The sequence below is a fragment of the Sciurus vulgaris genome (assembly GCF_902686455.1).
Source record: "Sciurus vulgaris genome assembly, chromosome: 9".
NCBI lineage: Eukaryota > Metazoa > Chordata > Mammalia > Rodentia > Sciuridae > Sciurus > Sciurus vulgaris.
Window position 1 is genome coordinate 18688519 of NC_136469.1, and position 23028 is coordinate 18711546.

The 23028-nt window shown below is 38.9% G+C and overlaps 1 protein-coding gene and 1 long non-coding RNA gene across 10 annotated transcripts in view; one reads left to right on the forward strand and one right to left on the reverse strand.

The window, feature by feature from the left end:
* The window catches only part of LOC306670203, a 505412-nt gene that overhangs the window by 361099 nt on the left and 121285 nt on the right, over positions 1–23028 (forward strand). The gene's annotated exons all lie outside the window — the stretch shown is intronic.
* Positions 7145–23028, reverse strand: part of ELF2 (E74 like ETS transcription factor 2) — a 103792-nt gene continuing 87908 nt past the window's right edge. For 4 of the 9 annotated variants that reach the window (XM_079154833.1, XM_079154826.1, XM_079154829.1 and 1 more), the window contains 6 exons: positions 19206–19319; positions 17395–17568; positions 14218–14304; positions 10686–10878; positions 9364–9714; positions 7145–8896 (listed from right to left, as the gene is read on the reverse strand). In XM_079154833.1, coding sequence (XP_079010959.1) covers positions 8272–8896; positions 9364–9714; positions 10686–10878; positions 14218–14304; positions 17395–17568; positions 19206–19245 — 1470 coding nt within the window. In that variant the 5' untranslated portion in view covers positions 19246–19319 and the 3' untranslated portion in view covers positions 7145–8271. The remainder of the gene's footprint in view (positions 8897–9363; positions 9715–10685; positions 10879–14217; positions 14305–17394; positions 17569–19205; positions 19320–23028) is intronic. The other 5 variants (XM_079154832.1, XM_079154828.1, XM_079154831.1 and 2 more) reach the window with 3 other exon arrangements.

Consider the following 23028-nt stretch of genomic DNA (forward strand, 5'->3'; position numbering starts at 1 on the left):
GGTCATTAAAGTAGGTCTTAGAAGTTGACTTATGTGGGTTTGAAGAGGGGATGAGTGACATGGACGTTGGCTTCCTTCACAGCGCACTTCAGTAGCTTCCATTCTACCTGGCGCTGGTAAGGACTGCCTCATTTTCTTAAAAAACAAACAAACAAAAGCATCATGCATTATGGTGTGTACGTAGGTAAGAAGAGACCAGCATTTGAATTCCTTGCCTTTGGTTCTTTGCATGTGATTTTTAGAATGAAAGGCCAAATAATTTGAGCAACATGACAGTTAATAATAATTGAGGGCTGGGTGCAGTGGTGCATGTCTGAAGGCTGAGGCAGGAGGATCTCAAGTTCAAAGCCAGCTTCAGCAACTTGGCAAGGTCCTGTCTCTAAATAAAGGGGATGTGGCTCAGTGGTAAGTGTCCCTGGGTTCAATCCCCAGTACCAAAAAATAAAGGATTCAAACCCAGGTGCACCTTGACTCCAAGGTGCTTGCTTGTTCCCCTCCACCAGGTTCCTTAGCCTCGGTGAGTACTGGAGGGCAGAGTGGTATTATAGGGAGCAAGAAGTTTGTTAAATGAAAACAGTGAAACAATGGCAAAGGCCCAGGGGTTGAGCTTATGGAATGAAGAGGAAAAGCATGTCCAAGGGCACACAGGCTATCAATTAAGGATAGCAGTGTGACCAGGATGACCCTGAACAAACCCATGTATAGGGTCTTTGGCTTTCTTATCATATCTGCCCTCCTGTGAGATGTCTATAAAGAATTATAAATGGGCACCAAGTCACCCATAATCCCAGTGTCTGGGAGGCCAAGGCAGGAGGACCACAAGTTTGAGGCCAGCCTCATCAACTAACCATAGAAAGAGCTGGGGAGGTAGCTCAGTGGTAAATTACTGCTGGGTTCAACCACAGTACCACACAAAAAAAGTTAGAAATACATATGTAAGTCACTGAATGCCTAAGATTCAAAACAGGAGGGAAGGACCCTGTGCTTCGTGTCCTACCCACTCCTGTTTTTAGCCAAAGAGAATAACCCTTCTTTTTGAAAGGTCAGACCCAATAGTGTTACAGAAATTTAAGCCCAAAATAGGCAAGAGATCTGCAGATGTGAGGATGCCAGTGAGTTCTTCAGCCTTGGGAGACGCTGCGGACCCTGCTCTGGTCTGTGACGCAGGAATACCAGCAGTGAACAACCTTGGCTGCGGGGCCTGCCCTGATTTCTCTGGAAACCTCACTTTGGAGAAAACATTCTCGTAAAAGAAGCTTGCAGTGGAAGCCCTCCCTCCTGGCAGTGCTAGGAAGAGCCTGGCTGTCTCCTAAGCATCTGGTGAACTTGGTCTAGAAGGATCTCAACTTTTTTTTTTTTTTTTGCTTTGGCCACCAGGACATCTGAAACCAAAGTTAATAGCTGGATTCTAACCGCTGTGTAATGCTCATCAGCATGCATTCTGTGTATTTACTTACTGATCTTCTCTTACCACCCTTTTTCCTTGCCTAGGTTTCTTTTTCTTTCTTTTTTTTTTTTTTTTTTTTTTTTTGGTACTGGCGCTTGAATCCAGGGGCACTTCACCACTGAACTAACTCCCAGCCCCTTCCATTTTATTTTTCACACAGGGTCTTGCTAAATTGTTGAGGCCGGTCTCAAACCTGTGATCCTCCTGCCTCAGTCATCCAAGCAGCTGGAATTACAGGCATGCACCACCACACCCAGCTTCTGTACCTACATTTTAAATCACATATGGACTTTTTTTGAGTCAGTTGCCACATAGCTGTTTTAAATCTTACATCATTCAAAATCCAAGCCTCCCAACCTCCTGATACTCACATGTGACCCCGACTCTGACCTCACCTGGCATACTCTGTATAATTCTGAGAAACAAATCAAGAAAGGTGATGGAAGACTGCGGCAAAGGGAATATGGCTGACATTTGATTCTGGTTTCCATAGATTGGTGAACCTGAAGAGATGACCCAGCAAATTCTGCAATATTTTAAAGTTCAGTTTGTGAGCCAGGCGCAGTGGTGCACACCTGTAATCCCAGCTACTCAGGAGGCAGAGGCAGGAGGATTGCAAGTTTGAGGCCAGTGTGGGCAATTTAGCAAGACCCTGACCCACAGAATGAGGGCTGTGGGTGGGCGTAGCTCGGTGATTGAGCATCTGGGTTCAATTCCCAGTACCAGAGAAGGGGAGAGCACAAGTTTGAGAAATCGAGGATCGCTGCGTGATAGAGGTCCTGGTGGCTGGACACTAGCCCTCTTTCCTTCTCTGACCCTCTGTTTTGGATGGGAGCGGGTAGGGTTGCGCCCCCAGGAGGTCAAACACTGGCCAGCTGAACTGATGACTCAAAAGTTTTTCTTCAACCTTAGGTTCTTCTGCGGTTGGGGGTGCTACTGGGAATTGGACCCAGGTCCCAACACCACTGAGCTACATCCCCAGCCCTTTTTGAGACAGAATCTCACCAAGTAGCCCAGGCCAGCCCTGAATTTGCCATCTCCCTGCCTCGCCATACCCAGCTCTTCCCCAAGGTTGCTCAAATATTATTTTGCATTCCAAAACCGAGTTACTGCTGCCAATGCCCAGATAGTTACCATCCTTTGGGGAACTGCTTCCAGGCTTCATGAAGCTCTCAAAGCTAGTGTGACCTTTACAGGGCATTTGCCTCTTAAAATATATTTCAAATTTCTATTTGGGTGTGGGGGAATGGGGATTAAATCAAATTCCATGTGTTTATGATTTTGTCATAATGAACCCAACTACTATATAATACCCTAAATTTTTTTAAAAAAATATTTTTCCCTAAAAAAGCAATTCGGAAGTATTCTGGTCAATGGCAGCAGCATTGTTGGCATTGGTATGTAGCTTTCCCTGATATTTTCCTTTGAAGGGACAAGGTACAATAGTATGGTATGCTGTCCCACAAGACTTCGAGACTCATCCTAGAGATGTTAAGCGTGAGAAAAAGGCTTTAAAATCAATAAAACATACAGTATGTTTTTTAAGCCACTTGTGATGCTTAATATATTTCAAGCTGCCTTTTCCCAATGAATGCTTTAGGAACACTCAAGTTAGTCCCGAATCCTCGACTTTTTTTGTTGTAGCTGCGTGGCAGGGTTCTCTCCTGACTGCTAAGGCAATTGCCTAGAGATACTTTTAAAATACTGATGCCTGGGGATATAGCTCAGTTGGTAGCCTCAAATGCATAAGGCCCTGGGCTCAATCCCCAGCACCAAAAAAAAGTACAGATGCCTGATGCTGGGGCAATGGGTCAGTGGTAGAGCGCTTGCCTAGTATGTGTGAGGCACTGAGTTTGGTCCTCAGTACCACATAAAAATTAACATTAAAAAAAGGCATTAAAAAAAAAAATACTGTTGCATGGCTGCCACCCTGAACATTGTCATTTCAGTGGTATTGAATGTGCCCTGGGCAGCAGCATCACCCCAGGTAACTGGAATGCACAGCAGTTAGCACTGTTTATAGTCGAGGTAACAGCCTAAAACTCATTATTTGCATATTATTATGTTATTTTTCCATTTTGAATGATGATGACTTCATTATTTTACCTTTTTCAACAGCAATAGTATTGTTTCATTAAATAAATCTAATATAGGTAGAATTTTCTCAAAGTTAATGAAGTGGAATGGGAGAAACAGTATCTTGGGAGAAGACCACTCTGCTTTTAGGTTACAACCAATTGATCCTTTTTGTTGTGTTTTCAACAGTGTTTTGCATTCAACAGCTGGTTTACTTGGATTGTGTCCTCACTTTGGAAGCTGCAATATTGTTTAGTTCTGAATCCAGTATTACTGCTTAGTTGAGGTATTCAAAGAGTGCTGGGTGCTCAAAATAGTCTTGTTGGCTGAACTTGATGCAGAGAGGAGATAAATCCAATCCACTGATATTTGCCAACAGTATTTTATTCTACTTAGGGCTGGCTTCACTGTGTACATGTTCCTACAATTTTAATCATGAGGGGCAGTGATTATAACAAAGGGGCTGAAATATACAAATCTCAGCCACAGAGGTCTCAAAAGCTGTAGAGGGAAGTTGTGTTTTTTAAAATTGTAGATGGACACAATACCTTTTTAAAACTTATTTGTATGTGGTGCTGAAGATTGAACCAGTGCCTTACACGTTAGGCAAGCGCTCTTCCATGGAGCTACCACCCAGCCCGGAACAGTGGCTTTGATTACTGCAACTAAAGTAAGGTTGGTTATTCTCACCTCCTGGCAGACTTGAAGTGAAAAAGATCATAGGAAACGTAAATGACCCCATGGCCAAAGTTTTGTCTTTGGAAAGAAGTTTATCTGCTTATTAATAATTAAACGTGGCTTATTTACACAGTGATCAGAAACGTATGCTTCTAAGCGTGCGCTCGGGCATGGCCGCTGGTCATGTTCCAGGTGCCCTGTAGGACATTTGGCTTCGCTTCACTGTGTCTGGCTTTCTTGGACTGGTTTGCTTTCCCCTTCCTCTTGCACTTGCCTCTGTTGCCTGTCATATGTAAAACATACTTCATCTGCCAGTCACCTCCAGTTCAGCACATCAAACAGCTCAGATCTAAGTGGAGGAGGAAAGCGTCATCCAGGGCCATGCCCTCAGTGGAGTGCTCGGTAACGAGTGGGTGCCCGGGATGGCGGGGGACACGGAGTATTTCAGGGTGTCTAGCCCAGAGATGTCGGAAAGGGGAACAGGCCTGATCAAAGGACTTTAAATGTGAGGCTGTGGGCTTTTTCTGGTCAGAAGCCAATAAATTTAAAGCAGTCCCAGTGGTGTGAGTGATTAAATTTGCACTTTAGAACCTCTCAGCTGGCATCTCCCTGCGTTTTAGTGGGAGGTTTGGGACTAAGCAATCAGGACAGGGAGGATGGGAATGGAAGGTATTTAGAAGATACAACAGGACTTGATGAATGACTAGATATGAGTAAGGTGTCGAAGGGCCCCACAGTTCCTCTGGCATTGGAAATGGGTTGCTGGTAATGTCTTTCGAGTGAAATGAACAAATTTTGGAGGGAAGACAGTTGAACTGGACATTCAGGAGGAAAGAGCCAGTTGGCATTAGATGAACTCATCTAATACTTGAGTAAAAATATAGTCTGGAACAACAGATTTGGTGGTGAGAGCCATACATAGGCAGAGGTAGGATTAACAGAGTGAAGTCAAATCGTACTTGAGTTCTAAATCCCTAACGTATTAACTTCGTTAATTCTCACAATAATTCTGAAGAAAGGGGCCATGGAACCTTCCTGGAAAGCCAGAGGAAAGCTTAGATAAGGCTGTGTTTAAGGCAGGAAGGAAACCAGAGAGGTGTCAGAGAAAAACTGAAGGAGTTCTGAGGCACAACAGAGAGATGAGATCACATGAAAAACCAAAGTATTTTCACTTGACTTGAAATGGCTTTTCAAAAACTGTCTAAGCCAGAATTCAACTGAAAGACAATGACAGGCTATTAACTGATGGAACCAGGGGACCAAGACAGAGCAAAGGGAAAGATGGTGAGAACAGGAGGCAGGTGGCCGCCTGTAGCAAGGGTTCCAGCAATGGAGTGAAGGTGCGTTAGCGACCATGGCGTCTGTAAAGAGGTGTGCTTGCTGTCTGCTGGGAGCTCCATCTTTGTCACCTAAGGACAGATGGCTGAAGCTGGGGAGGCAGGGAGTACAGGGGTGTCAAGGTATGGCCATGTGGCTTTCTCCAGTATGCTGGACACAAAAAGCAAGTAAAAGTGATACTAATTGATAGTTTGGAGGGGTTGAGATTAAATGCCACAGTTAAGATGAGGTAGATGCTACGGATCGTATTCTGATCAGTAGCTATTGTCAACCTATATGTTCCAAATCCCAACTGCAGACAGACAGGTAGTGGTGGAGATAATACAGCATAGGAGGAAGGCACTCACTTAAGCGTCTTTAGGTATCTTCCATAGTACGTAACTAAGATTTTTAGCAAATGTTAGCAAAATCCCTAAGTGTCTGAGTGTCTCTAATATGATTATCTCTTGGGGAGGGGTGCAGGGATGGAATAAAATATAATCTTTGACCAAAAAGAGTATTATGGAAGACATGATGATAAAGAACATAATAAAGTGCCAGAAACACAATACCAAGGTTTTTTTTTGTTGTTTTCTTTTTTGGTACCAGGGATTGAACTCCGGGACACCCAAACACTGAGCCACATCCCCAGCCCTATTTTATATTTTATTTAGAGATAGGGTCTCACAGAGTTGCTTAGCGCCTCAATTTTGCTGAGCTGGCTTTGAACTCACAATCCTCCTGCCTCAGCCTCTGGAATTGCTGGGATTACAAGTGTGCACCAAAATAGTACCGATTTTGACCACTTGGAACATTTAGGGAATATTCTAAAATGAGGTGGAATTTGAGATTAACTTCCAAATGGGGCAAGATTCAAGTGAATTCGTCTTCAAGCTTTTATTTAAAAATGCTATTTGGGTGTGGTGGCACAAACTTGTAAACCCAGAGGCTGTGGGGTGGGGGCTGAGATAGAAAGTTCAAGGCCAGCTTTAGTAACTTAGTGAGGCCCTATGTAATTTAGTGAAACCCTGTCTCAAAATAATAAAAAGGGCTGGAGATTTGCTCAGTGGTAAACTGCCCATGAGTTAAATCCCCAACACCCACCACCCCAAAAGTACTATCAGGTATGTTAATGGAAAACATAAAATGATTAGAACAGAAAACTTAAAAAAAAAAAAAATCTTTTGTCAATCTAAGTAGTATCTGACAAATGCATAATTACAGGTCAAAAAATATTAAGCATCACTTCATCTAAAATACAAATTTTCTATGTAGTTGAAAGAGCATTAAGATGCAGTCACAGGACCCCATTTTATGTGAAATTCAAGGGATCCTTCTAGTACCTCCATTTTCTTACCTGTAAAAGAGCTAGAGTATTACTTGATTTCTTACCCTCCCAGTGAGAACCAGATAGCTCGACTCCGAAGTGTATCACATATATAAATTCCTTAAGTGTGGCTAACTAAAATACTAAATTATGGAAAGTAGACCATTACAGTTCGATAAAAATTAGGAAGGACTTGGCAGCACACGGGTGTTTGCCAAACACTCGTATACCGGCAAATAACAGCAGTGGCGTTTCTTCACACTTGTGAGTATCGTTACAAATATCACCAGAGACCAAGCCAAGATAAATTTCATTTCTATATTTCAGAAAACCTACTTGAATACACTTTGAAACAAGAGTACAACAAAATAGAATATACTTCAAATGTTGAATATACAAACTATTATAGTTCAAATCTGAACACTGGTACTTTCCCTCTTAAACTTTTAACTAAAAAAGAAAGAAAAAGTAAAAGAAATAAGAAAAAAAGAAAAAAGAAAGAAAACAAATGCCAGGTACTAGAGCTACCTGACAAAAATTCATGCTGCGCCTGAACTTCCAAGTGACAGTAGAACTGAAACTGATGTGTCTGCGCAGACGCCAGGGCCAAGTGAATGACACAGGCGTGTTATAGCAAAAGGCCAGAGCCAACTGTTAATTTGTCCACAATTAAGAAAACTGACAGACTTAAACTACCATATAAAATGTTACATGTAAATTCTATAACAATACTGTGCTAGGTACAAGATTTTTAAAATTTTTCTTTTAATAAAAAAGCTTTACACAAACAAGCCATTAGCTTATTTTAAGAAAGAAAACCGAAAATTAGTCTAAGGCCTTTGTTTTAAATCAGCTTAAGCTATATGATATTAAAAAAAAAAAATCGCACTAGATCTTTTTTGCTATCCTCTTTCTGAAGCTTTTGGATCCATTCTTCAATTCACATTCTATAATACCTATATTAGCAGAGTCTTCACATAGCACCAGTTAAGTGAGTACTGTGCGAACACAGTAATAATTGCTGGTATGCATATAAAATGCATCAAAAATTGCTATATGTAACAATGAGATCACCCATCCCAACCCCTCCCCACTGAAAACTACAGAGCCTCTTACAGATGTTAGTGTTCCAAGTCTTAGTGTAACTTGATATTGTAGTGAGCTGCTTGGTCCCTTTCAATGCTTTTCCTTATTGACGGGTTCAGTTGTTTCCTACTGTAAGAGGCAGTTTTCTGTCAGCATCTCAATGTGTAGTTCATTTCCCACTGAAACATGGGATAGGTAATTTATTTCCAGTAAGTCTGATTGTTTTCTTATGCATTAAAAATGTTTTAAAGTCTTCCTTTGACTTTTCTTGATGACTTCCCTCGCAATCATTTATGTCAGTACTACCAAAGCAGTCTACAGTCCACAGCGGAGCTGCTCTTTATTTCTCACATGTCACTAGTCCTTCGGTCTTCATAGTTACCGGAAGGGCGAGAGCTGAAGGGGCACTGACAACTACCACATGGGTCACTGTCTTATTTCCATCTGCCGGTTTTTCTTCTACCAGCTGCAAAGTTTTCACATCATGTTCCTGCTTTTTTGCCACTGCTTCTGACTTAACCTCTGGCCCTTTTATGACCGCACTGATAACTCGAGGAGGAGTCTGGCCAGATGCCTGCTGGGTGGGCACTGAGAGTCTCATTACAGGTGTGCCGTGGGCTAGTGAAACAGGAGTGAGTGCTCTCACAGCCAACGGGGTTCCGACAATGTTAATGCTTCCGGATCCAGTCAAATTTGACTTTGTCTGCAGCTGACACTGTGCAAGCTGTGTAGCTGGGATGGTGATGATTTTGGCAGGCTGCATGGTGATTTTGTCTCCGTTTTCCGCAGAGGCTGGCATCACAGTAGGGATTGTCTGAATGACTACCTTTGGAGAGGTCGCTGTTGTTGGACTAGTGCTGGTTATTAATGGTGCACCTGCATTAACTGACTGAACTGCCACAGTTGAAATCTTCTGACCCAATGAGGTCATTACAACAGGTACTTGCATTGCCACACGAACCGTCCTAGTAGATTAAGAAGAAAGAAGTTGGTTATATTCCATGCTTAATTAGAAAATGAGTCTCTTGGGCAAAAAGATGAATGAAGCTCCAAAATGTATAAAATTAGTGCTCCTAAATTTTAGATACACTGGCAATCCCTGAAGTTTAGAATAAGAAACACCGGGAAACAAATTAAGAAAACATTAAAGCCCACATTCCACATTCATCCAGGGCTGCGCTGGCCTAGTATGCACAAGGTTCAGTCCCCGGCACTACGGAAAAGAAAAAAACCACAAAGATCCATCTATTCAACCAGAAGGACCAGGTTACTTGAGGCATCTGCTTTAACAACAACAAAAGCATTTAACACACAAACACTTTCCACAGTCTCGCCAACAGTAGTCTATAGAATGGTGTTAAACAAAAGGGGCATCTCCCAAGGAGCCTCCAAATCAGTGGCCGTGCTACAAGTGACTGCGTGCTGTGCTCACCTTGGCGCTGCTGCCGCCGACACAGAGGCTGCAGTGGGCGGAGACCTGGAGGAGGTGTCGTGAGCAGGGGACGTGATATTCACCACTCTGGCCACAGCCTTCTCGGATCTGGAGCAGTGTATCGGAGAAGAGTTTTTTCCTCCGCGAACAGAAGTTGCTGCTTTCAGGAGACTTTCTGCAGACAGTGACACGCGTTCTAGTGACTTCTCATCAGCGGCTGCTGCTAAATCTTCACTGCAGGTTTCACTTTTGTCATCATCTATGACCACTATGTTTTTGGGCATATCCTTGAACTGATACACAAGCCTCTGTCCTTCAACCTTTGCAAGAATTCCCCGTTGGTAATAGTATCTGAAAAGGGGAAAAAAATTACTAAATAAATCAAGTATATGACCACACCCCCGCACCCGTCTGAAAAATACAAAAAACAAAAAAATATGCACAGCAAATACCAACATACATTCTCTTACTGTAAGGGCAGAGCGAGCTTACTGCATGGACTGCTCAGGTTTCAGATGTGGAGCTGAAACGTCAAACTATGGATCCTGTAATGTTCAGATCTATTAAGTAACTGATTTGATTCTTTTTTTATTGGGGGCCGGGGGGAGGGGGAGGCAGTAACGGGGGTTAAAACCAGAGGCACTCTACCACCGAGCTACATCACCAGCCATTTTTATTTTGAGGCAGGGTCTTGCTAAATTCCCGAGGCTAGCCTCAAATTTGCAATCTCCTGCCTCGGCCTCCAGAGTGGGTAGCATTAGAGGCATACACCACCATGCTCAACCACGACTCTTTCTTAAAGGAAATGATTACTGGTAGGAATTCTACAAAGGTTATGAAAACAATGTGACATTATATGAAAAAATTACTTAAATCACACTTAGTAGAGATCAATCTATGGAATATGGTACTACTGTCACATAAAACCCAATGTGTTTGTTTTTTTAAATACCCTTAGCGCATGCACACTACAATGACAGTTTTGTGGATTTCTCAAACTAACAAAACTTATGAAAATTTTTCATGTCAAGAGAAATCCATTTATAACAAATTTTCAGGAAATTAAAAAGTTAACATTGGAAACTTTGTTTTTTTTTAAAGGCCTACAACTTGAATATTTTTCTGTAAAAATGCATTCCAATGATGCTGAAATTATAGGTCTCTAGACCAAACTCTCTCCCCCTCCTTCCCAATCTAAGAAGCTCCTCTAAATATCCTCCAAAGTTATATTAAGGATTTTGAGCTTTTAAATCAAACAGCTAACAGACAATATAGAGAGACATACAAGTTGTGTTTGAAAACAAGTTCATTTGTGTTCTTACCTCAAAGCTCGTCCCATAGTTTCGTAGTTCATGTCTGGTTTGTTCTTATGTTTTCCCCAAAGCTTAGAGACAGCCTTTGAATCCACAAGCTTGAATATGCCCTTTTCTCTCTGAGTCCACTTAATATACCGAGGACAAGTATTTTTATCTTGAAGTAAATCTAAAAGAAACTCCCACAAATAGGTTGTGTTTCCTTTAAAAACAAAACAAAAATAATTCACTAACATAATTACAGGCAAATAAAGTATCCTTTTTTATAATATAGAAAGCCTCCTAGGCTTAGTGGCACGCACCTCTAATTCCCAGCAATTTGGGAGGCTGAAGAAGGAGGGTTGCAAATTTTAAGGACAGCCTCAGCAACTTGGTGAGACCCTTTCTCAAAATGAAAAATAAAAAAGGGCTGGGAATGTAGCTCATTGATCAATTGATCCTAAGGTTCAATTCCCAGTACCCCCCCAAAATAAATAAATGAGATAAAATAAAATTCTAAATATGCTTATTAGCTGGTTTTAATAATTGTATGTTTCCAATTATGATAACAACTAAATAAATATCCTAGGTTTTGTACTATACCATACATTACTGAATTCTGGATTCTGAGTTAAGAGAAAGGCACAATACTTAGCACAAAGTTAACCGGAATTAAACAAATTTATTACTTTGCACAGATCTGAACTCTGAATAAGTTAATGTGCAACTATTATACAGTTATAAGTTAGAATACAAGTTAAATACAAGTTATACAAGCCTAAATTCCATATCAAAATTAATCAAAAGGCACTATTAGTTTTATTAAATAGGCAAGCAATATGTATATAAAATTTGAGAAATTTTTTGGTAAATCAGTCGGAGTATCTTTTTGATCCTTAGATCCTACATTCCCCCTAGTCCTTTTTTATTTTGAGACAGGATTTCACTAAGTTGCTGAGGCTAGCCTCAAACTTACAATCCTCCCATTTCAGCCTCCTGAGTAGCTAGGATTACAGGCATGTGCCACTGCACCCAGCAACAAATTATTGCCCCTGAAAACAGATTTTTAAAAAATCCATCATCTCTTTCTACTGATTTTACCCAGTATAGCAAAGATAATATATTAAAATAATTTCATTATATAAGAACTCAAAGTCAGTTGTGCTTCAGTCTTAAAACATGAGCTTCTTAAATGCCCTACCAGAAAAAACAAAGTAATCCCTAAAACTAATACTTATCCAATGTTAACTACAACATTAGCTCTGCATCACACAACTAATAGGAAAATCTGAAACTGAGGAAATACATTTATTCACCACATACAGAGCTAACATGGAATGGAGGATACAGAATAAACTTTAAAACCTGGTTTCTTCCTCAAAGTATTTACAACTTAGTGGGTAAGAAACAGAAAGAATAGTATGAGAAAGTACAGTATATCAGAAGGCAATGCATAATTATATTCCAAATGAATCACAAAAAACAATAGGGCCTCAGGAATGGAAATAAAGCAGGCTGGGAAAACATCACAAAGTTCCAGAAATTGGCTAAAGTTTGCGTAAAAGGAAGGAATCTGGGCAAATAAAATAAGGAACTTAATCCCAAAAAGAAGAAATCCTGCCCGCCCACTGCAAAAAGGGGTCATGAGAAAAGCAGGCTTTTCAGGTTGTTTTCTTTTATTCCCTTTGGAGCCTCAGAAGCGGCAATTCTGAAATCGGTGGAAGAACAGAAGCGTCCTAAGGAGAGGAAAACACACACAGCCCCGCTGGGCCCCCAGGTAGTCACTCACTCACTCTCCCTTTACGACAGCCTTAAACCTGGACCCAAGCTAAAGACCACCTTCCAAACCAGGCCGCTGCCACCCATTCTCCTTCAGTCCACACACTGACATGACACTCTTCCTCTAGTATTTCATTTTCAATTTGGATTTCCCTTAAAATTAAATAAATTCAAGAATAATCCAGAGTGGAGCCAAGTATGCATCTCTCAACCTAAAAAAGACTGACCCTCAATTTTCACGTTACACGAATCACTACCTCTGAAGCTCCACTACATCAGCATCATTAACCTAAAAACTGCTGAACCATTTATCTCTTTCAACTACATTAAAATTTGTGGCAGGGGGCATTTTCATTTTATTCACAGCCAGGGGATTATCAGGTCCTTTAAGTAGACATAGTAAAAGTGAGCAGAGACTTTATGCTGGAAGAAATTTTTGTAGAGCACAGACAAGGTCTAATACTTAGCAGGAATTTGTTTCATGCATGTTGCATTAATTAGATTCATCAACATTCCTTGGTTATCTTTAAAAACTCCACTCAAGCTCCCATCCCCGAGTTAATTGACAATTCTAGTTCTGATTTTAAGGAAAACAGGACTCAGAAAGGTAACCTTCTTTGTCAAGGTAAGGCCTATGACAGGCATGAAACTATCATTTTGTAAAGGAGAAGACACCTAGATTTTGAATCCAGGTTTACCTATAACAGTGTCCACATTGTAACATCTGCCTCAAGTTTAAGACTGAAATTTTAATGAAAAGTGATTTTTAGGCAGGGGGTGTAGCCAAGTAGAATTAGCATATGAGAGGCCCCAAGGCTACAAAAAAAGGGGGGGACGGGGTATGGATTTTGGTAAAACTAGGTCATGACAAAAGTCTTTCTCCAGTGTGAAGCATAAGGCCTTTTAAAGGGGTGGAGGGAGTGGGATACTGGGGACTGAACTCATGGGTGCTTTACCACTCAGCTACATTCCCAGTCCTTCCCCACTGCCCCCCAGACACTGGGACAGGGTCTTATTAAGTTGCTGAAGTCCTCACTAAATTGCTGAGATTACTGGCTTGCACCACCATGCCCAAAGAAGCATAAGATCTTTGGGTGTAAGGATACCACTGATAAGAATTATAATTCATCTATCAAATCTTAGTTTGAAAACATCTTTCCATCAAAGTGATTTTTTATTGTCAACTTATGACATAAAATATATATAAAAGCACTACTGAAATGTTACTTGAACTCATCTTAATGAATTCAGAAAGCAGAGTGGGGGAGGCTTATTGCAGTTTTTTATTTTTAGTGAGGATATACACATTTTCAAGCAAAAACATCTAAGTTTTGACTCATAACTGAAATTTGTTGATGAGAAAATTAAATTCAGCTTTCCCTAAATTCTTGTACTGCTTTTAACCAGTTAAAAAATTATGTTTCAGCAACAAGTCTTAGTTGTAAACCTCCGTCAACTCAAGTGGCCTGTGCGGGGACGAGTGTGTATAAACACACGTGCCCCCAAACCACAGCCCCTAGGAAGGCTGTGCATCCGGGTGCCTGGGATATCAGCACCTCCCCATACACCCCCTAGTGGGGGCTGGGGTGACAGGGAGGACCTGGCCTAGATACTCTCAGAAGGCTCCCCAGATAAAGCTGATCCATCCATAATTTAGACATACCACTAGCAACAGCACTCCCACATACACATATACTAGAAATAATTTTTTTACAAATGCGAACATATTACCAAATTGGGGGGTTGGGGGGCTTATCTCCAAAATAACCCTCCCCCAAATTACCTTTTCCTTCTCTGGGTTTCTTCTTGATACCTAACTCAGGAGACCCATTGGAAATTGGTGATTGCTGGGTTTTTGGTTTACGGCCAACTGAAAAAAAATAAGATATTGAAAACAGAAAAATAACAGAAGTATGATTAGGTGACAGACATTATTCATTAAATTAGATATTAACATATGGCCTAAATACTCAGTATGTATGACAAGTTGCTTCTAAAAAAATATTAAAAACACTTCTGCAATTTTAAATGAAGCAGCTAGTTGGTAGTAATTTCAAGCTATACAGCAAGTCAGATACTACCAATCTATTTTTATGGTCAGTGCCTCAATCTGCTAACCTTTTACATTAATGGAGCAACAGAGACGAGTCCTAGTATCATGTTTTTTGTGGTACCGGGGACTGAACCCAGGGCACTTAACCACAGAGCAACCTTTATTTTTATTATTTTATTTAGAGGCAGGGTCTCACTAAGTTTTTCAGGGCCTCACTAAATTGCTGAGGCTGGCTTTGAACTCGCAATCCTGCCTCAGTCTCCCCAGCCACTGGGACTGCGGGTGTGTACCAGGCTTTGAGGTTCTTTTCTATGGGTTTGTTAGAAATGGCTCCACTTATTGCAGAGGATATGTGATCTACGAAGTCCTTTGAGCTCAAATGAGAAAAAATAAAAAATATTAAACACTCTCTATTGCTCTGAAACAGTTGATTCACCAAAATTTAAGTGGAAGTGTTTAAATTTCCCTTCCTCCACATGCACATGTAAGGGGGAGGGGATTTTCTCTGTGATTATTTTATGTCTGATAAATGTCTGTGCCTTCTCTTTTGTTTCTCTTCATTTCTGCCATTAGGTCTCAGACAGACTAGCATCTACAATGAAGAGAAAAGCAAGGGCTAAATCCACACTAAAGAAGGCATAAGTCTAAAATGAGTTACACTGGAACTGAAGCACAGATGACTGACTTCGCAGGTGAGAGGAAGCCTCAGGAAAAGTTGGAAATATTCAAGTCTATCACATTTTCAGATTAAAAATATTACTGACGTGGTGATTGTCATACATCTGGGATTTTGATGTCATTCTCTTTTTCATTAGCAAGGTTTTTTAGATTAACCACGTAAAGACCTAAATTGTCTTAATATGTATTGTATTATAAAAATACATAGGATATATTCTAGGATTTCATTCTGGTAACTCATTAATAAAACTCTGAGTTTACAAAAGCTAAGACAGCAAGTTCTCTGGCGTCCTTGTTAGAATAGAGCCTAATTTCTCAACTTCAATAAAAGTCATGTTACAAATCAGTCAGTAATAAATCCAACATCTTCACCATCTCCTAAATGCAAGCAGAAGAGCCTAATGTGAAAGATCGCTTAAATCAGCACCTGTAGTTTCAGCTACTCAGGATGCTGAAGCGGGATCACTGGCTAAACCCACAAGTTCAACACCATCCTGGGTCACATAATGAAATCCTGTCTAATAAAAAAAAAAAAGTAAGCTCAGAAAGGCTTAATTTCTTTTCTTAGAAGGTAGCATTTCCAAATCATGTTCCTTGAGAAATTAACAGGGTATTCCTCAGTAGGAAAAAGGGCTCTATCAAATTAATTTTTTTTTTTTTTTTTTTTTTTTTTGGTACTGGGGATTGAATTCAGGGACACTCAACCACTGAGCCACATTCCCAGCCCTATTTTGTATTTTATTTAGAGACAGAGTCTCAATGAGTTGCTTAGCACCTTGCTTTTGCTGAGACTGGCTTTGAACTCGTGATCCTCCTATCTCCTGAGCCACTGGGATTACAAGCATGCCCCACGGCGCCCGGCTCAAATTAACTTTTATAATACTGACACTGAAATCTATCCTTTCTTGGAGATATACTATATATGTTAGGAGTTAAAGGCACTGAAAATTAAAAAGGTTCTGCTATTAAAAAATAAAATGTGCTTAAGAAAACAGAAGCAATGGTGCTCTGATGCTTCACTGTCTCCCTGATGGCAATGAGTACAGAACAGGTATATGTGATTCCTAGACGGTTATTCACGAAGACCTTTCCCAGAGAGAGAATATTAAATTGGCAAATTATTTCCTGATTTATATCATGCACATCCTGGTTCTCTGTATGACCCCTGCTTTTCAGGGTTTTTCCCATCCTTTTTGTATTGTTATTTGTTACATCAACTGGCCAAAGGCTCTAATGGGTAGTATTTAAATAGATATGTCTTTGGTTTTCAACATTTACAAAAGGAAATAATTCTTCCTTTAAATTCTCTCATTCATACCTTTCTAAAGAGGCGTCTAACCTTAGGTATACTATGGGGAAGGGAGGCACTGCCGTCTTCCCTCTTCACCCACCTGCAGGTGCTGGGGATGGATCCCCAGGCCTGCACATTCCAGGCAAGTGTCCTATCCCTGAGCTACGCTACTTCCCAGCCCGAGTCCTCTGTCTTATTCTTCCTTACAGCAATGAGTACGTGGCAACAATTGGAAACACTGTTTAATGAATAAAAGAAAACACCATTATTTCCAACACAACTTTACCTTATTTTTGCCTTTTTTTTAAATTTAAATGCAAAGACAGGAAAGAAAGTAAAATTAGATGAATGACAAATTTAGGATTTTGATCCTTTCAAATTTTACCTTTCATTTCAATAGGAAAAGATGCTCGTATAGGCACGGCGTTTTCTTGTGACATTGGAGATGTACTAGATCCTTAGCCAGCTACATATCCAACCCTTTTTTTAAAACTTTTTATCTTGAAACAGGTTTTCACTAAGTTGCCAAGACTGGCCTCAAACTTGAGATTCTCCTGCCTCAGCCTCCTGAGCGGCTAGGAGTAGAGACATGCGCCACCATGCCAGGCTTAAAAGTTCCTTTTCAGATAAGTACTATTAGGGCCTAAATACAAATTTGTTTAAACAGTATAAATGTTAAAACATAAAATTAAAATCTCAGTTTGTTATCAATGATGCTCAAGTCCAGAAACTCATGGCACCAAAATAGTCATCCTGATTTTTTAAAAAATAATAAAAAATAAATTCAATTTGTTGTTTATTTAAGACTAGAGATAGCGTATATTATTTTTGTGTGTATGTGTCCCTTAAAGGGAAAAAAAATTGCCAGCAAAAAATAAAAACAAAAAAGTTAAAAAAAAATTCATCTGCTTTCTCAGAAATTTATAAATACACTCTACCTTTTTTCTTTTTCATTGGTTCATGGCTCTCTGGTGATGTAGGAATAGGAGAGGTATCCATTGGTTCAGATTCTTCAGTCGACACCTCCACTACAGTTTCTGTAATGACATCTGGCCTCATAGCAGCATGGATAAATTCTGGAGTTGATACACAAGGAGGAACAAACACTTCCACTATAAAAAAAAGTTGAAAAATTTAAAATTTCCCACCCCCATTAACATTTCTTATATGGACAGATCAATATTTAGAAGTGAGGCTTAATCAAAGCAGGATAAAAACTAAATACTAAAGAAATTAATTTGTTGAATATTCAATATGATCCAAAGTATACAAGAAAATTAATGTAAAGGAAAACATCTTAAAGGTGGGAATTAATTGCCTGCTTCTTTCTTTCTTTTTTTTTTTCCTTTTTTTTGGTGGTACTGGGGGGATTAAACCACCCAGGGGTGCTCTACCACTGAGCTACATCTCAATCCCTTTCTTATTTCAAGACAGGGTCTCACTAAATTGCAGGTGCTGGCCTCAAATTTTCAATCCTCCTGCTTCTACTTTCCAAGTAGCTGGGATTATAGGCATGCACCACCACACCAGGCTTCTTCACATTTTTAAGCTCTCTGAAAACTTTGATTTTGACAGTTAGGAAAGCATTTTAAAATTATGGTATAACAATTCTTTAGTAACTACATTCCTTCTACATAGCCATCATTATTCTTTAGGTCATATGCACATGGTACAAATTTATAAGATTTATAAATATGTACTCAGTAAAAAATATGCACTTATAGGGCTGGGGCAGTGGCTCAGTGGTAGAACACTTGCATCACTAATCACACATGTGGGGCACTGGGTTCAGTCCTCAGCACCACATAAAAATAAATAAAGGTATTGTGTCCATCTATAACTTAAAAAAAAAAAAAAAAAAAAAGACTTGAAAAGGAAAGACTGTTCATTACAGATTAATGAATATCACCTTTCAATATTTCTATTTTATATTTAATGAAACAGTCCTGATTTTTAGGTCAATAAAAACAATACATACAGATTGCTATCTGGCATTCTATTACACACTAATGTTGCTCTGGCTTCCTTCAAATATGCATGATTAATCAGTATACGACATTTCTATTTCAAATTTAAAGATTTACTAATACTATCATGGATTAATACGCTGACCAATATAAGCCATAATTAACTTTTCCTATCCTTGAATAATACACAGGATCCCTATTTGAATTAAAAAGTATAGTTGCTCTTAGCATTTATCATAAATTGCTATTAAATCTCTCAGTTTATCAAATCAAATTAACATTTGAACATTTTATTAAAATTAGGACATTTTAATTTGTCAGTCTAAAAGAGAAAAAGAGATAGAAAAGGATAACTCACATGCTGAAAAGGAAATGGCATAACTCACAGGTACAAAGGAAATGGTATAAGCTCTCTACCATCCATGATTGCCTGGAATTACTGCCCATTTATAACTGAACAAAGAACTGACAGTGGTCACAGAAGGTAACTGCTCAATAAGTCACACTCTTAAGGACTCCAAAGGCCTAAAATTTACCCAAATGATAACATAAAATTTCATAAAAATCTGTATGCCTACAGTGGCATTTTCTATATCATTTATTATGAGATTAGTATTGAAAGCACTGAAGATTTGGGAACCTTAATAAAGATCAATCACTGCTCTCAGGTATTCATGTATAACAGACCTTTGAGAAGTCCAACAGTAATATTCTGGTATTAAAAAGTCTTCATTCTAATATGAAGTAATGAGACATGCTATAAAAATGAACAGTTCACATACCAGGACTTCTTGAATCCCTCAAGCAGGTAGGAGATTCCATATGAAGCAGGGCTTCAGCAGCTTCAATCGTCTTATCTGTACAGTGTGCATTACTGCCATGAACTGATGCTTCCACTGGGGGAAAACAAGTTCTACTCAATTAAAAATGAACCACACACACTACTGTTTAAGAAATAAATGTAAATTATCTTCCATGTGAATGACTCTACATAAGCCATTGATACATCTGTCTATATCAACTATTTACAGAAATAACTTGAAGCCAAAATAAGGTAGTATCTACACTTAGTAAATAGAATATTGATTTAAAAGCAACCAATGAGGCTGAATAAAAATTAATGAGAAGATTCTGGATATTATCCAAAGGAAAACAAAGACCAACCCTTGAAATCGGAACTCTGCATCAATTTTAGGCCAAAACTAATTGAGGGGTGGGGAGAAGGGACAGACGGTTGTAGATTAACAATCCTACAAGATCAATTATATATTTTGCTATATTGCCACTAAAAACTACAATAGAATACTTAGCATAATTGGTCAGAAACACTTTTTATTTCTAAGTTACTTTAATAAATTAGTTCTTACAGAGACTCTCCTGAATGAGCAAGGCAGCCTGAGATGGATAACAACACCTATCAACTTTAGCTATAGAACAATTGGGAACTTTCTTCACAAAACCTTGTTTTTTTCCTCAGAACTTCACTTGACTTTGCTGGGTTTTTTAACCTAAGAGATTTTTTATGTCTTTGTTTCGTTATTTTGAGATTGGCCCAGATTAGTCTCAAACTCATGGGCACAAGTGATCCTCCTACCTCATCCTCAAGTAGCTGGGACTGCAGGCGCCCACCACACCTGGCTCTGTTAGTACTTTTTTTTTTTTTTAGTTTCTGTAATAGTTCGCCCTTCACCATGAAGTCTTTTCTAATTCCATCACTCTTTGTATCTCTCTTCTGGCACCTCTTTAATGCTTTGATATTAAGTTACTTGTGAAATTGCTCTAGACTCTGCCACTTAGGCAAGTAACATAATCTCTTTAGGTCTCAGTGCTCTTCACGAAACAGGAATATTGCTTACCTCAAATGATTTTGAGAATTAAATGATGTGATTCTCATTTAAAAAAAAAAAAAAAAAACAGCACAGTGACTAGCATATAAATAAAAACTCAATAAAGAGTGACAACTTAGCACTCGGCTAAGATTCTAATAGGCTCTTTGAGGTCAAGGGAGCTATCTATCTTAACTCAACTTTATAGCTGCTGTAGTTCTTAATGTAGACTTGTCTTTTATGTATTGAATGAAGAACAACCCACCGAACTTCCAGGAAAATTGGCAAGTGGGGGACAAACATTATCTTAACGTTTTATTAATTTTACATTCTGGATTAAAATACTGAATACTTTCCTTGGTAAAAGCCTCTAAAACATAAATGTATAACAGTTTTTAATTTGATAGATTTTTCTCAAGAAGTCCCCTCAAGAAACTAAAAGTAAATGTCTATACAAATTTCATAAAATCATATTCAGATTCACAAATTCTATACACTAATGAGATGAATCTTTAAAAGTATTTTCAGGAAACTTTTAATCAGGGAGAAAAATCCACTTGGTCTCAAAATTCACCAATGCTAAAGCTTCAGCCTTAAGCACTAGTCATTTGGGGAGCATTTATTTTAAAAATCCAGAAACTGTTCCACCACCTGTTGCACATCATCCACACTCTCAACCAAGGTACTAGGTCTCTCCAGTTGCTCTTTCCATTTATGGAAATCTGCTCAAAGCTAAATGGTTCCAGAGAGGCAGCCAAACCTCTAAGTAAATCTATCTTTAGGTGACCCTGCTTACTCTTATCTGCAGCTTCACTGAAGCAAAGGATTCAATCAGCCCTTCTAGCTCAACTGTACGAAACTCGGTATAAAATATATTACTATCCTCAAGAATTTCTTTCAAAGTTCCTCCCTACAATACTCACATATACTAATGACCTTGGAACGCACCCTCTCAGGTTTTAAAAATTTAATCTAGGAGCATTCTCTTTAAAGTCTGCTTGGTGCTGCAATTTAGCTGTTGTCTTAAGTGCTATTAATAAACTATCCTGGGTAAACTAATTCCTTATGTAATTGTATTAAGACACACCCTAAAAACTCTACCACATTAAAATCAGTATAGTCAGTATCCAGTATAATACAGCAACAAAAGAACTTACCAGATTTTTAAATATTTAAGTTTATGAGCAAAATGAAATTTGCCTAACACATACTATGTGCCTTAAATTCTTATGTAGTCTGAAGTATATTTTCAACACCGTAATTTCTTGTTATTGTTTGTTATGTTATAGAATTTGGCAAGGCGGGGGTTACCAGGAATTGAACTCAGGGGTACTCAATCACTGAGCCTATCCCCAGCCCTATTTTGTATTTTATTTAGACAAAGGGTCTCACTGAGTTGCTTAGTGCCTCCTCGTTGCTAAAGCTGGCTTTGAACTTTCCATCCTCCTGCCTCAGCCTCCTGAACTGCTGGGATCACAGGCTTACACTACTGCACCTGGCTAGAAATTATTTTCTAAAGTGTATTTTCTTGTATTTCTAAACTTCCTCTTCTCCCCAATATTCAATTTATGTTCCAGAAAATTTTTTTTTAATTTACTGGCTAAAATAAATATACACAAACATATAAGAAAACTTACACCTTCAATTTAGGATGAGAATATAAAATATGTATATGATATCTATGAATTATCAACCAGAGAACTAACAGTCTGGGTACAATCAACAAGTGGTTACTGAGTATTTCACCAGTGTTTATTTACCCTGTGCTATAAATTTAGGATACAACTGTAAATAGGTTGTCTAGCCTCATGAAGCTTAAAGTTCTGAGAACATCAAAAACATAAGAAGTATAATAAAATATAACTTTTAAAGTTACTCTGTAAGACAACAGCTCAAGGAGAGCACTGATTTCTTTCCTTTTTAATGCTTACTACACTTTTGCTTCTTACGATTTTCATCGACCAACTCAAATAATGCTAAACACAAAAATCCAAGAGCCCTTTCTCAAGTAAATTTGCAATAATGTACCACTGACAGTTCCAAGAACACCCAATTTATAAAAGTAGGTACTATGTCTATACTTTTGTTGACAGAGTAATTTTTTTCTTCTTGCAGTACTGGGGACTGAACCCAGGAGCACTCCACCAGCAAGCTATGTCCCCAGTCCTCTTATTTTTTTATTTTGAAACAGGGTCTCACCAACTTGCCCAGGCAAGCCTTGAACTTCAATCCCCCTGCCTCGTTCTCATTGTGTGCCACCATGCCCAGCAACAAGTAGTTTTTGATAACAGAAATTTGTCACCTCTTTTATGCAAGTTTCTATAACTAAAACGAATGTGCAATACTATTTTGTTCAGATCAAAAATTCAAATAAAATTTAAACTGAAACTATGCACAATCCTAAAGCATAAACATGAATTTAACAGTGTTGTGCAATCAAAGTAAGTAAACTAAAAGCAATAGCTGAGAAAAACACTCCTTATCCCTTATTTAAAAATCTGAGAGACCAGTATTCTTTCTAGACCTGTGTGTGAAATTTATGGAGGAAAAAAACAAGCAACTCCTTTTAAATAGAAACAAATGAAGCTGAAAATAACCAGACCAGGTATTATTTTCTAGCAGTTCATATTACTGGTCAACCCTTCTTGAAGAAATAATGCATCAAATAAATTTCAAAAACTATTTTAGTTTTAATCAAAGTGCCAAAAATAAAAATTGCCCTTGCCTCCGTTACTATTGGTAAAAATATTCTTGTTCCCTTTCCATCTTTCTAATCAAC